The sequence below is a fragment of the Anabrus simplex genome, chromosome 11 (genome assembly GCF_040414725.1).
Source record: "Anabrus simplex isolate iqAnaSimp1 chromosome 11, ASM4041472v1, whole genome shotgun sequence".
NCBI classification, from domain to species: domain Eukaryota; kingdom Metazoa; phylum Arthropoda; class Insecta; order Orthoptera; family Tettigoniidae; genus Anabrus; species Anabrus simplex.
Genome location: NC_090275.1, coordinates 86068015 through 86083787, shown reverse-complemented (window position 1 = coordinate 86083787; position 15773 = coordinate 86068015). Strand labels below are relative to the sequence as shown.

Below are 15773 nucleotides of genomic sequence, written 5' to 3'. Positions count from 1 at the left end.
ACAAGGCCTTTTCCCGTTATCACACAACTGCAGCAAGGGCTCTTACCCGAGATGGAAATCACAATCCTTCCACAAGGGATGACAAATGACATTTTCAGGGCTAGGAAAAATGTGATCATACTAAGCAGTAATAGCAAAAATTTGTGACAAGTGAGGTATTTTAATATAGATTTAATACGATGAGAATTGGGACTTTGAATTTATGATGTGCTAAGCAGGGAAATGTGTTAATGAGGAATGCACTAATGAGGCTTCACTGTAAATACTTAAGAATTTTAACATTTCCTTACTCTAAAAGCAGGTTCTGCCCTAATGTGAATTACATTAAATCAAATATAAAATTGCATTACTCTTATGGAATAATTTTCAGGACTTGAAATTTCTTCTGTTAAATGCGGGTTTACGCTAAATTGAGGTCATGCAAAATCGGGGTTATAGTGTACACCCATTCACTACCATCTTACAAGTGGCATGGTTATTATTTATTTAGTATATGGCTTTTAGTGTAGGGAGTGTTGAGGACATGTTCGCCTTGCAGGTCTTTCTATTTGATGCCCATGGATTACCTGCGCATCTGGGTGAGATGATGATGATGATGATGATGATGATGATGATGATGATGATGATCTTTGAGCTGATGGCATGCAGAGCTATTGGCAGAGGTTTGTGTAAAAATTAGGGCAAAGGCCAGCAGTTGCTGTTCTTGACAGAGGACCATAACAATTAATGTAGTAACAATGAAGGATTATGAGCACAATTGAACATACCTTCTGGAGATAGTTTAGGAGCAATGACTTGGCTGGAGCAAGATTTTTGCTATGGCAGGCTATTCCACCACAGTTTAGTACTCTCACATATTTGCCAACTGATCGAAATTTTTTTGAAAATTCATCAATATCTTCAGGAGAACCAGCAATGATATAATTACTGGAGCTGTTGTTGCTGACAACTTCTAACTTCCCCAAATTCTTCTCCAGAAATTCCAGAGAATCTTTTCCTGTGGAAAAATATGAATAGAAGTTAATATAAAATTATTCTATTGTGAATACACCTCAAAGGCAGGAAGTTAGCCATGAGTATACAAACACACACATACAACATAAAATATCATTGCAGGCTGGTGTGGGTAGAGGGAACAACAGAATGAAGAGACTTGGGTGAACATGACAACACAATATGGATAGAGATAAAATTCACTAACAGCTGTCTTCTTTTACCAGAGGGGGTTTCGGTGTCCACATTCATTGTGGGGGATATTTATGAGAGACCATCATTCTTGATGTGGGGGGGGGAAAAAAAAAAAGTATAGAGAAGTTGGAGAAATACAATGCTTTTGAAAGGACTGATGAGCTTGGGTATTCAGCCCACAGGCTGGTTTAACCCTCAACAGCTCTGCCATGTCATAGATGGTCTAGGTGTCGCTGAACAGGTCTACTATGGAAATGAGGAGTTAGGTAATTTTCTGTTGCTTTCCTCACTGAGCCAAATAACGCTTTTTACATACCAGTCTGCTAAGACAACTAAAATGCATGTACCAACCAATCCTATGTATGACGTTTACACATTATTTATAAAAGGGACTGTCTACATAAGGAATGGCATTGCTAGCATTGTTCATACCTCTCAATCACTTTCATATCATACAAGCCAAGAATGGGACTGAGACAGGTCAATGAAAGTAATAAATTTGGTCTAGCCCATGCCAGAAGATATAGTGCACTCTAAACACTAGGTCTTGACAACAAAGGCATTTAGTGGATATACACTGTGTATTCATTTTTCTGTATATAATTTATGTACAGAGATTATATTGTATTTCAAAGGTGTTTTTAAATACCAAATTCCAGGTTTAAAGATCCGTACTACGTGGAAAATCTCCTGTGAACAAAAATTCTATGTAAAGGTTTTCTAATATAACCTTTTTTTTGGGGGGGGTGGGGTGATGCAGGGGTATGCATATTCCTTAAACTTCTGCAAACTTCATAGGAGAAAAATACATATTTTCACAGTTTTGGAAGGAAGACAAAAAAAATGGACCATACTACACAGGAAGAACAAATATAGTTAATTAAAAGGCACCATTCTTGAAAAAGGGCCTACGATTCAAGGGAATCATAATGATGCTGTGAAGTTTTACGAGTCCCTGGAAAAGCAAATAGCTTGTTAACCTTATATAACAGTGAAATATCAAAATGGGCTGGATTTGGATGGTATAATTTGACTACAAAATTGTGATCTGACAGAAGTAATAAACTGATGTAAATGTTACAAACCTCATGTTTACTAAGTTGGTTTAACCTGCTTTATGACTTTTTAAACCTATTGTTTATGTGAATTCATGGGTCCTGAAAGGAAGACATGTGGCAACTGACACCAAATGCAAGGAGAGAAAGTATAAAGATGACAGCGATCATGCACTTCTGCCAGTTTGGAACTCCTTGTAAACAGGTCAGCAATAAGAGACAACTAGTACTTGATTCTATTTGCTTATCTGTTCATTGAATTTTTTATACTTACATTGCAAGGTAGAGATGTTTTGTCGAGTTCAAACTGAGAGTAACCCTTAAAATACTTTTAGAAGAAAAAGCTTATTAATGTAACTGTGATACATATAGCATAAAGGTTTTGTTAAATTAAATGGAATATTTCCAGAGAATAGAGGAATTCTATATGTAAAGTTGGAAATTTGGGGGAAAAGCAGACCAAAGTTAGATGATATTTTCTCTGCTGAATAGTAAAGGATTCATATGATCTTAGCAAAATGACCAAAATATCCATTTATATATCCAGACTGTCCCCTTAACATAAGATTCTGTGACCCTAATCCAACTCCTGCATGCAGCTGCAATGAGACTGATACTTACCAATCATAGCCAATGATCCTCTGGGAACGGAAGACTCAATGCAGGCTAAGCCACGGTAATAAGCAACGAGAATAGTCTGCTTGAGGGAGAGGGTGCCATCAACGTAGGCACACAGCAGATCACCAATGGAGTGGCCAACAACACCATCAGGGATGATACCAATAGCTGTGAGGATGTTCACCAGACCAATCTAAAGCAGCAACAAAACTGCTTGTTATTCTCAACTGAACTCCAAATCTTTCTTTTATTGCATGGAAAGGATAAAAAAGAACATTTAAAAATAAAAAGGTTACATTACCAATTATAATATATAATTTCGTGTGGCTATTTCTAGCTGAGTGCAGCCCGTGTAAGGCAGACCCTCCTATGAGGGTGGGCGGCATCTGCCATGTGTAGGGAACTGCGTGTTATTGTGGTGGAGGATAGTGTTGTGTGTGGTGTGTGAGTTGCAGGGATGTTGGGGACAGCACAAACACCCAGCCCCCGGGCCATTGGAATTAACCAATGAAGGTTAAAATCCCCCAACCCGGCCGGGAATCGAACCCGGGACCCTCTGAACCGAAGGCCAGTACGCTGACCGTTCAGCCAACGAGTCAGACATTACCAATTAAATCACATAACTATTATGTTTTTCTCAGGATTTGGCCTCTTTTGATAGATGTAGTAGAGAATTATACTGGCTTCTAAAAGCATCAGCTTAATAAAAACACTGGGTACTTAATGAGGGGGAAAAAAAAAAAAAAATAGATACAAGTGCAGCATTCTATTGCTGATAAGGGGAAGAGTCATAATATCCAGAATTCTGGAAGTCCTGCTTCTTAGACTTCTGCAATCGGTGCTGATGCTGTTGCTCCATGTTCTGGGTTGGAGAGTGGCCGACATTTTGTCATCATACAGTAGGCATTGTCAAGGCTGCCTTATTAGTTGAGAAAAAGGCAGGAATATTTATACATAGAGGTCGGACTGTACAGTGAAAGTGTGTCACGTGGGGTAGTGTGGGGCTCTTCTTGTCGTTTTAATGCTAATTTCCAGACATTAGATAACCATAACCCCTCATTTTGATTGAAGTTATGGCCGGGCTGAGTGGCTCAGACGGTTGAGGCGCTGGCCTTCTGACCCCAACTTGGCAGGTTCGATCCTGGCTCAGTCCGGTGGTATTTGAAGGTGCACAAATACGTCAGCCTCGTGTCGGTAGATTTACTGGCACGTAAAAGAACTCCTGCGGGACTACATTCCGGCACCTCGGCGTCTCCGAAAACCGCAAAAAAAGAAGTTAGTGGGACGTAAAACAAATAACATTATTATTATTATTATTATTATTATTATTATTATTATTATTATTGATTGAAGTTATTTGGGTGTTCATCAATTTCCATGGCTTCTCTGACTTTTCTCTTGTGAAAGTGACAGAGGCTAAAAGTTTGATTTCATTGAGGAGGATGGATGTCTGCTGAATGGATGATTTAGAGAGCTGCTGCAGATGTGTGTGTGTCTTTATGTTCTGTCTGTCTTGTAGTTATGGACCAGCCAGTCTCCCAGTGTAGCCTATTCACAGCTGTACAGTATTCTGTACATTCCTTCCTATTGGAGCTGAAATTTGTCATCCACCAGTTGGATGAGATCACGTACCTTTGATCCAAACCTAAATGTTATGTGTATGTCATGTTTCTTCAGTACTTTGACTATCCTGTCCTTTCTCTCTCATCATTCAGCCGTGATTAATGGTGGCACACACATTCCCATACAATTCTAAAAAAAAAAAAAAATTAACTGTTGGGATGTTTTGGCATCTAGCTTCCCACGCTGCAGCTGAGAAAAACCAAAGTTGGTCAGTGGCAGAATGATACGAAGTTTCATCATAAAATGACAGCACTGTATATCTGAAAGGCTGCTGTACTTTCTGGTCACAGGGAAAAGCAAATACCAGTAAGTCTTGTACAAGTTGAAAAAGTCAGACAAAATATGTTTGAGCCGAAACATAGAAATAAATAGTAATAGTGGCAAAACGTCAATCACTCAACCTATCCAGGACATGGTGCTACAGCATCTTTAAGTCTTTTCACCCTCCTCAAGCACTATAACCAAAGTAGCGCTTACTGTGCTGAAATCAGCAATCAATATTTTTAAAAACCTTCTTCATTGAAGATCATACTCTGTAATACTTCTAGTATGGCAGCCAGTGTAGTGTGAGTGTTACGTGCTCTCTGTTATATCCTGCGAAAACAGCAAGAACAACCGCATCTAGGTACGAACTCTGTCACGGAAAACATTTGTACAGTGTTCCAGTTGAAATATATCACTAAAACATGACACTTAACGAAGTTAATCAAAGAATAACTGTCTTTGAAAGTCAACTGAGTGACTTCCAAGCTCGCCTAGCAGCAGCGACCACCAGTACTGGAGACACTACTACCAACCCACGACAAGAAATACAGATTTAAAGATAAAAATTTCATTGTTCCGTATTGAAAGTATTAACGTTAAAAATTAAATAATTGAAAAAGAGGTTCAACCTATTCAATACATAGGAAAGAAATGTAGTGATTACATTCTTATTTAATAGTAAATATAAATGGGACCGGTTTCGACCCTAGTCCAGGTCATCGTCAGCCGTAAAAACATGTAAAACAATGCATATGAAAAAGAAAAAGATTAAGTGAACTCTGGATCGGTATAAGATGAAACATAAATTAACGATGGGGGTAGAAATTGTGAGTCACTTAAAAGAAAACAGTACGTAATATTAAGAATGGTAGTATGGCACATGCAATGATAGGCGAAGTCTCACAATGTTTATGAATATTGGAGAACAGTCAAATGGGTCAGTTTCCACACTCTGTCAGGCACAAAGTCACAACACTATCAAATAATATATGAAGATCATAAATAACTTGCGTGTGCCATACTACCATTCTTAATATTACATACTGTTTTCTTTTAAGTGACTCACAATTTCTACCCCCATCGTTAATTTATGTTTCATCTTATACCGATCCAGAGTTCACTTAATCTTTTTCTTTTTCTTTTTCATATGCATTGTTTTACATGTTTTTACGGCTGACGATGACCTGGACTAGGGTCGAAACCAGTCCCATTTATATTTACTATTAAATAAGAATGTAATCACTACATTTCTTTCCTATGTATTGAATAGGTTGAACCTCTTTTTCAATTATTTAATTTTTAAGAAATACAGAGCCTGGCTGCCAACTTTGAAACCTTCAAGGACCAAGTGACCACTGAAATTGCCGAACTAAGGACTAAGATATCGACGATGGACGAGACTCTAACCCGTCATGAAGAAACGATTGACAATTTGGCTCAGTATAGCAGTCGTAACTGCCTCCTACTGCACGGTGTCGCCGAGGAACCTGATGAAGACATGTATAAAAAGTTACGGACTTCATCAGGGATAAGCTACAACTGGACATCTCACTAGGAGACACAGACCGCTGCCACAGGCTTGGTGAGCGGAAACGCACAACAGCTGAAGCCAACAGCTGACGGGAAGACGACCGATCATCGTGAAATTCCTAAGGTTTCAAGATCGTAACCGGGTTTGGAGAGTTAAAAAACTTCTCAAAGGATCTAAATTTCTAATAACTGAATCACTTACGAGTATCCGGAAACAGATTCTAGACAGAGCTAGGGATATCCTAGGGCATAAGCGGGTATGGACAGTCGAAGGACGCATAGTAGTGTTACTAAATAATGGAAGGAAGAATATATTAGTACTGTATGTGACTTGAACAGAACTCTAAACTCAGCAGATGTAACAGTGAATTAAGATTTAAGTCTTAAAATGTTCCGTAGTTTTCATGTTTATATATTTGTGTGTGTGTCTCCAGTGTGTGCGAACTGAGTCAGCGAATGTACCTGGGAAATTCTCGGTAAGTGTTTCTTTAGTTATGCATGATAATGGCTAAGACTAATGAGCCTGTGCATGTAGCAGATGAGGAATTCCTGCATGCCATTGACCCGGACGTATTCCAAGACAATGACAACCCTCTTTCACAATCACCAGTAGCTCCCCTACCCCAACCCGAGCCCACAGGAATCCTATTGAAACGTGCCTTGTTGCAGTTTCCTAGAACCCTGCAATGTTGCCCTATTAACTGTTTATCACTTTTAAGTCACTTTGACGAAGTCCGTTCTATAATTACTGACACAAATATGCATTTAATCGGTCTGAGTGAAAGTTGGTTGACTAACAGTATCAGTTCTGTGCTTGTAAAAATTGATGGGTATACTTTATTCAGGAATGACCGCGCAGGTAAACGAGGCGGTAGTGTTTCAGTGTACTGTAGAGACGACATTAAGAGCAAAACAATCTGTAAATCTTCCCCCAATGACACTCCGCATACTGAATACATGTTCCTTGAGGCGATTGTCAACCACCAGAAAGTGTTAATAGTAGTAGTATATAAGCCACCCAAGGTAAGTAATATAGACGCACTTGAAGCGGATCTGCTGAAACTTATACCAGGTTACGAACACATCATAATCCTCGGTGATTTTAACATAAATCTCCTGACCCAGACTAGTGACTCGGACCGAATTCGCAGGCTGTTCATTTCAATGGACATGACCATCTTACCATTAGACGCAACTAATCACGTACACACACGTAACGGCTCAACCCACACTCTAATTGACTACTTAGTGACAAATAATCCCCATAAGGCTGTCAAGCACGGACAAATCTCTGTCCCTGGTATCTCTACACATGATCTTATCTATCTGTGCTACTCACTGCAGGTGCCGAAGTGTAAAGCTAGGTATGTAAACTACAGAGACATAAAAAATATAGACTTAACTCTACTACAATATGACGCATATAATTTGCCTTGGGACGACATACGACAAGTGCACGACGTGAATTTGAAAGTATATCGATTTAACTCCTTATTGTTAGGACTCTATGACAAGCATGCTCCCGTTCTGCAGGCAAGGGTTACTCGCTCTCCTGCTCCGTGGTTATACACTGAGATAAAAGCAACAATGGCCCGCCTTGATGCTTTGTTTCACCGGTACAGAGCAACAAAAGAGCAAACGGATTTCGAACAATACTGTCGTCTACGGAACAAAACAAAACAATTAATTAGAAACATTAAATTTAAATATATCAGAAATCAAACCAAAAATCTCAATACAGTTAATGCGTGGAATCAGTTACGTTCAATAGGAATACGAAAAATTGAAGAACCTCATATTTCAACAATATCGTTGAACACACTTAACTCTCATTTCACTGGTAAACAAATCAAAGAAACTCGACCCCAATCTGGAATCCTGTTACATGAAGATGGCAATTACTTGAATATTGAACCAACATTCTCATTGCAAACTGTCAATATAAACAAAGTAAAACGAGTCTTAAATTCCATTAAATCTCAAGCGAAAGGAGCAGATCATATTCCAATAGGTTTCATAAAAAATGTCATCGGTGCAGTATTACCGATCATTACTCATATCTTCAATTACTGTATAAATTCAGGAACTTTTCCAGACATTTGGAAGGATGCTCTAGTGAATCCAGTATTAAAGAACACCACATCAAATTATCCATCAGACTACCGCCCTATATCAATACTCGCTCCGCTTGCGACAGCCCTTCAATGACTAATTCACGAGCAACTAACTGAATATTGCACAAATCATTCACTACTAGACCCGTTGCAATCTGGTTTCAGGAAGGGCCACGGTACAACCACAGCACTCCTTCGGGTAACAGATGATATCAGGCTTGCTATGGATAAGCGACAGGTGACGGTTCTCACGCTCCTTGATTTTAGCAGTGCATTTGATACAGTCAACATACAACTACTCCTTTCAAAATTGCGCTCCCTTGGTGTCGACCAGAATGCGCTCAATTTCTTTATATCCTACCTCACAAATCATCGTCAGTGTGTCTCAGTAAACGATGTTACGTCCAAATGGGCTATCCGATTATCTGGCGTTCCTCAAGGATCTGTGCTTGGACCTTTATTATTCAGCCTGCATATCAATGATATTTCATCCCCACTTGTTCACTGTAAATACCATCTGTATGCTGATAACCTGCAGGTATATTACCATACCAGTGTAGATAGTATATGCGAAGCGATCCAGCATATGAATACAGACCTACAACGACTCACAACGTATGCCAGGAACAATGCCTTACTCATCAACCCATGAAAGACCCAAAGCATAATAATTGGACACAAAAAATTACTATGTGCTCTAAATAGTAATCACAATCCTCCTCCAATTACCATTGATGATACCGAAGTGCCATACTCCAAGATTGTTACAAACCTTGGGGGTCACCTTAAATGAGACTCTGACCTGGAATGAGCATATAACTAATGTGTGCAGAAAAGTACATGCATCTATTTATCCTTTGAAGCATCATAAAAATGTTCTCCCACTGGACCTTAAATTAAAACTCATACAAACACTTATCTTTCCAATCTTTGACTACTGTGACAGTTTATTGACTGACCTAACCTGTGAACAAGCAACAAAGCTACAACATGTACAGAACTCTTGCATTCGATATGCCTTCCAGCTCTGACATGATGCTCATATAACACCATACTACAAAAAGTTGGGATGGCTACGTTTAAATGATCATCGAAAAACGCACCAAATGACCCTCATCTATCAGTTGCTTTCTTCAAACAGCCCCACCTATCTATCGTCCAATTTTAGGCTTCTTTCTTCGTTCCACGAAATTAACACTCGCTCCGGATCACTACTTGAAATAGCACCGCATCGAACAAATACCTACAGCCACTCATTCCTGGTCTCTGCTTTGAGGTTATGGAATACGATCACGGATGATATTAAAAAGTCTTGCTCGTCTAGGACATTTAAAACAGCCTACCGTAAATTCCTCCAGAGTACATACAGTTGACTCAAATGAATGTAAGAGTGAATGACGTGTGAATGAAACCAAAAGTTACGTACTAGATTTAAGTTCTTAGGCTATTCCATTTACGTTCTTACTACTCTCATTTAAGGCTATAGAATGTTCGTAGAAATAGACTACATAGTAACATCAATTTTAGTACACTCAGATTGTAACATACTAACATTCAGTTAATTTATTTCAGCCTTATATTTGAATAAGGTTTCCTTTAAGCTAGTTGTAGATATATTCTTTAGGTTGTAAGTTGATTTTTTTTTTTTGTTTTGTTATTAACCACTCTCTATTTATCCTATAATTTTTCATCAGTAGTAACCTTAATTAGTTGTATTATTGTAATTCCTTATCTGACTTACATATCTCAATAACAGTAAAGGATTACAATGATATTTTAGATTAATACTGTAAAAATAAAAAAATTGTATGTGGTTAAGTGTAAGAGAGGGCCAAGAGCCCTAACTTCGCCACTTAATAAAGACATAAATAAATAAATAAATAAATAAATAAATAAATAATATGATCTGGTATGCACTTAATGACAGTGTACCAGAAATGCTTTGGATCAAGATGCTCAACACGAACACCACAAGTCATGTACGTTGCGCTGTCGGCATCTAGGAGAGATTACCAGTGAAAGTTGGTGTTCATCAAGGCTCCACACTGTCCCCATTTCTCTTTGTCCTCGTCACTGACACAATCACACGGGACCTGCAAAGGAGTGTCCATTGGACTCTCTAATAAGCAGATAATGTCACACTTGCTAATACCACAAGAAGATAGCAGCATCAAGCTGAAGACTGGAACAGCTTTCTCTCATAATATGGTCTTAGACTGAACAAAACGAAGACCAAATACCTGGAAAACCATCCCAAGCAATGGCTCCATCTAAGTCGATGGAGAAACCTTAATGAAGACCATAAGCTTCAGGTATCTAAGATCTTGCCTACTAGAATGTTGGTGGGATAGGTGCTGAAGTGTGAAGTAGGATAAGCAGCATGGATGAGATGGTGGGAAGTCACAGGTGTACTCTGGGACAGTAGGATGCCACATCTGAGGTCGAAAATATTCACATTGTAGTACATAAAATGACACCGTTCACCAGCAAATGGGCATTACAACCATCAGTGAGAAGGCACAAGAAAAACGTCTCCAATGGTATGGTCATGGCCTGTATGTTGCACGTAGAACATTTGCCAATTTCATTCATTCCTTTGAAATTAATGGGCAATGCCCATGTGGATGTCAACAGCAGTGCTGCATGCCACAGTAACCGCTCATACGAAGATTCTCAACTTAATCCGACACTGCATAGCATAGTTTTTCGCTACATAATATTCTTCTTCTTGTAGTTCAGTAACAAGTTAAAAGATGGCAAACCAAACTATGTACATAATACCTTTGACATCGCATACTTCCAGAACTGATGCTACAGAGGGCTAGGGGCAATAATATTTTCCATTTATATCGTACGATATCTTTGCCTAAGGCAGTTGGACAGGTGTCATGGCAGCTGTACATGTATGAATAGCAATGAAATACAATTCTAGGTGATTCACTGATTACTGAAGTTACTAAAAATCCGCTAAATATGAATGTAGCGTTCTTGCTACATCATGCAGCTAAGGCATTTATTTTTCAGACGCATGTTTGAAGGTTATGAGCAGCAATAACTTGAAGTACTTCTTGACAGTGTTCTATTTGATGATTATTTTGTTAATGCTGCAAGTCTAAGTCCAAATAATAATGATGATGACATTTTAAAACAAAAGACATTGGTGCATCTCTTTCAAATTTAAGTTGGTGTTTCTATTAAACTTAGTAATATTAGCCCACATCTAACTCAGGTATAAAATGCAAATGCAAATTAAGGAGAAAGAAGTCTTTTCTTCTTTCTTCTTTATGCTTTCTGCCGAGATGCAGGGACCATAACATCATTCCCAACTGTGTGAAGCTGAAGCACACATTGAATTCTCCGAAGGCCAGGAGAATATATCAACACGCTAGCAAGGCTCTTGTGATCAAGAGAGTGCATTACTCGTAAGGAACTGGACTCTATCTCCTGAGAATTGTTTCATTTACACCTGCTGTTATGCAACACTCTCTCGCAGGAATTGTGGTTGACTTTCGATCGCATCACTGCTATACAGGCTGAACAAAAATTCAACCAGGTGTCATTCAGACAGAAATCTAAGTTCCTTCGACTAGTTCAGAAACAGGTGGTCTCTTGCACGAACCCGGATGCTAGTAAAACTGTCATCAATCTTTTCAAGAAATCCTTTGACAAGAACCAAACAGCAGTTCTAGCTAGGGGTCTTAACTTCACTGCCGCTCCCTCTAAAATTCCCACTGAGGAGTTAATTACTTCTGTTGAGGCAGGCATCCGCAAACTACCCTTGGATGAGGCTGAGGAGTTTAGACAGAAATATGTGAGAGACATAAGGTCTGCTGTTGTACCCGCGCCCAATTTAACAAGAGGTGAGAGGAGAGCTCTGAAGGAACTTAGAGATGATTCTGAACTGACCAACTTCTCAGCTGATAAGGTTATTGAGACAGTGGTTATAGACACTGATGAGTATAAGAATAAGATTTTGGCTATATTGTCAGAGACTGTTTACAGACTGAGCTCACGTGACCCCACCACTCGTGTGTCCAATGCCACCGTGAAGCTCTGAAGGCAATCTTCAAGTCCAAAAGAGGAGGCTAAACATCTGTCCCCGGGAGATGCAGTGCCACCTAGATTATATGGACTACCTAAGATCCATAAATAAGATGTTCATCTCAGACCTATTGTTAGTGCGATAGGTTCTCCTACATATGCTCTGGCTAAATACCTAAGCAAATTGCTTCAGCCACACATAGGACATACTGAATCATACATCAGGGACTCTCAATATTTCATTAACAAGCTGTCAACCATAACCCTTCAACCTAATGCACTGTTGGTGAGTTTTGATGTGGAGTCCTTGTTCACTAAAGTTCCGACTGACTCCATCATGTCTCTCACTGAACACCTGTTCCCTGAGGACATTACTAAGCTATTTTACTACTACATGACTTCCAGCTATTTCTTGTGGCGTGGGAATTTTTACGAACAGATGGAAGGAGCGGCTACGGAAAGTCCACTTTTGCCCGTAGTGGTTAATTTCTTTATGGAGCATTTTGAGAAGGAGGCTACTGCTTTGGCGCCCGTCAAACCTATGATATAGTGGAGGTATGTTGATGATGCATTTGTGGTCTGGGCAGAAGGTCCTGAGAAAATCTATTTCTGAACCATCTAAATCAGCAACATCCTTCAATTAAATTTACTATGAAGATGGAGTCGGACAGATACCTTCCTTTCTTGAATGTTCTAGTAAGAAAGAAACCAGACGGCTCCTTAGGACATACCGTTTATCGTAAGCCTGTCCACACAAATCGCTGTCTTCATTGCAGATTCTCACCACCATCCAGTACAAACACAAGGCATTCTCACGACACTCACCAAGAGATTACATAAAATCAGCTTCATGGTCCGTATCGCACTTCAATAGATTCACAATGAAGTATTTATTTATTTTCCACCTAGTCGATACAATGATTGCCTAAGGCAATTTTTATTGGTCAAAAGTGGTACATGTTTCGTATATTATCAACATCTTCAGCCACATAACAATGTTTAGATGAAAAATATAAAATAGACAAAGTAATGCTTTAGAGGAAGTGTCCTTGAAATTAACATAAGATTGACAAGATTAAAACAAACAAATAACTCAAGAGAAAATATATAAATTATTTCTACAATAGAAAGCAGTCGTCAAGGAAACACTTGTACAATATTCCATAGAGAAATTGTCCTAATAAATATTCTTTTCTTAATAATCCATGAAAAAAGATCAATTTATAAATTAAAAATTATACAATTTATAAGTAATTATCGAAATGAAGAAATCCTGATATCACAGTGCGGCTCTTATTATTAATGTAGATGAAAATATAACTAATTCCTAGTTGTCAAATCTTATTAAGCCTGCTTTCCTTTGGAACAGTAACTCCTGTCATTCTTTCACAGTTTTGCGCCGGGTGTAATATTGATGATGCGTTCTTCCTTGTTCTTGCACCTGAGGAGGAGGAGGAGCGGGGGATATAGGTGTGTCAAGAACTTCCATGCTGTCACCTATAGCTTCAACTGAGGAGGAATAAGTTGTAGGGCTATCTGTAGGTGGAGAAATTCCAATTCTTTTTTCTTGATCCTTCTCAAGCATTTTCAAATATACTAGAATTTGATAATATAATGGATTCTTATATTCTACAGCCTCATTAAGGTTATCATTTTTCTTTACAAGTTGGTCTAGATGAATGTACAGGTCTTCATATGTGTTCATTAAGCTGCCCTTTTTTAACTTTTTTATGATGGTCAGGTCTTGTTCTATGTTTGTAAATTTATGACCTGTGGCAGTCATGTGTGAACCCATTGCTGAGAATCTTCTATGTTTTTCAGCATTCACATGTTCCAAATATCTAACTTTAAAATTGCGGCCAGATTGTCCTATGTATGTGTTCTTACATTCAAAGCATGTGAGTTTATATATACCGGAATCAAAAAATATTGTACAAGTGTTTCCTTGACGACTGCTTTCTATTGTAGAAATAATTTATATATTTTCTCTTGAGTTATTTGTTTGTTTTAATCTTGTCAATCTTATGTTAATTTCAAGGACACTTCCTCTAAAGCATTACTTTGTCTATTTTATATTTTTCATCTAAACATTGTTATGTGGCTGAAGATGTTGATAATATACGAAACATGTACCACTTTTGACCAATAAAAATTGCCTTAGGCAATCATTGTATCGACTAGGTGGAAAATAAATAAATACTTCATTGTGAACTCACCAAGAGGGCGAGACGAATTTGTGAGCCATCAAATATCCAGGTGGAGATGGACACGCTCAAAGTCATGTTCAAGGGTAATGGTTACAGCGATTTGCAGATTCATAGAGCCCTGCATTCCAGAGAAACGACCAAGCAAAGCTCACAGAAGGAAGAAGTGAAGGGAACTGACTACTTGCCTTACATTCACAACACCACAGATTGAATTGAAAAGGTCTTCTGCAAACACAATATAAAAACTGTGTTTGGCACCACCACTAAAATTGCTCACAGTCTGAGTAAAACCAAGGATAAATTGTCCCCACTTTTACATACTGGGGTATATGAAATTCCCTATACTTGCGGTAAGGTATACATCAGCCAAACATGCCGGTCCATTGGTACCCGTATCAAGGAACATGAACGTAATATTCGTCTCAACCAGCAAGACAAATCAGCAATAGCTGAGCACACTATCGTCGGGTCATGATGTCATGTTCCAAGATGCTCGAGCTCTTACCCACACTAGACACTACAGGTCCAGGATTATACGCGAAGCTGTGGAAATACGTAGATATCCTAACAATTTCAACAGGGACACTGGCTATCTATTAAGTAATACCTGGTTGCCAGCCATTAAGGATTTACGTAGGTAGTTCCCTTCCCTGTCCCTTCACTATTGTCATTTCGTCTCAGTGTTTTCCAAATTCGTACGTTCCTCATCACCAGATGTTTCATTCCAGGCTTGTGTCTATGTCATACACCTGTCTATGTCATATGTTACGTACATGTGACCCTCTTAGACTGATTCTGATGGTTCCGTCAGCTTCTGCTTCGAACGCTAGCACTGTACTGTGCCTGGGGAGCCATCTGGTGATGAATGAACGTACCATTTCCACTTCTATTATAACGTCTAAATTCTAACGTTCATTGTTTAAGAAGCCTTTCTCATGAAATGTTGAGATTTTCTTCTGATTACGCAGAGCACTTCTCTACGAAACGTGGAGAATTTCACCTTATTTTCTTGACACAGCATAAGTCCAAAAGCCTATATCATGTCTATAAGTACGGGCCGTGAAAGCATCAATGGCAACTTATGTAATGTGTTGTTTAATCTTCTTTTGTACCAGTACTCATTTAATATGTTT

The 15773-nt window shown here is 38.7% G+C and overlaps 1 protein-coding gene across 2 annotated transcripts in view; it reads right to left on the bottom strand.

Annotated features, from left to right (window-relative positions):
* LOC136883437 (fatty acid synthase) overlaps nucleotides 1-15773 on the bottom strand; it is an 844467-nt gene that overhangs the window by 505136 nt on the left and 323558 nt on the right. For both annotated transcript variants that reach the window (XM_068229660.1, XM_068229661.1), the window contains 2 exons: nucleotides 2865-3054; nucleotides 768-997 (listed from right to left, as the gene is read on the bottom strand). In XM_068229660.1, coding sequence (XP_068085761.1) covers nucleotides 768-997; nucleotides 2865-3054 — 420 coding nt within the window. The remainder of the gene's footprint in view (nucleotides 1-767; nucleotides 998-2864; nucleotides 3055-15773) is intronic.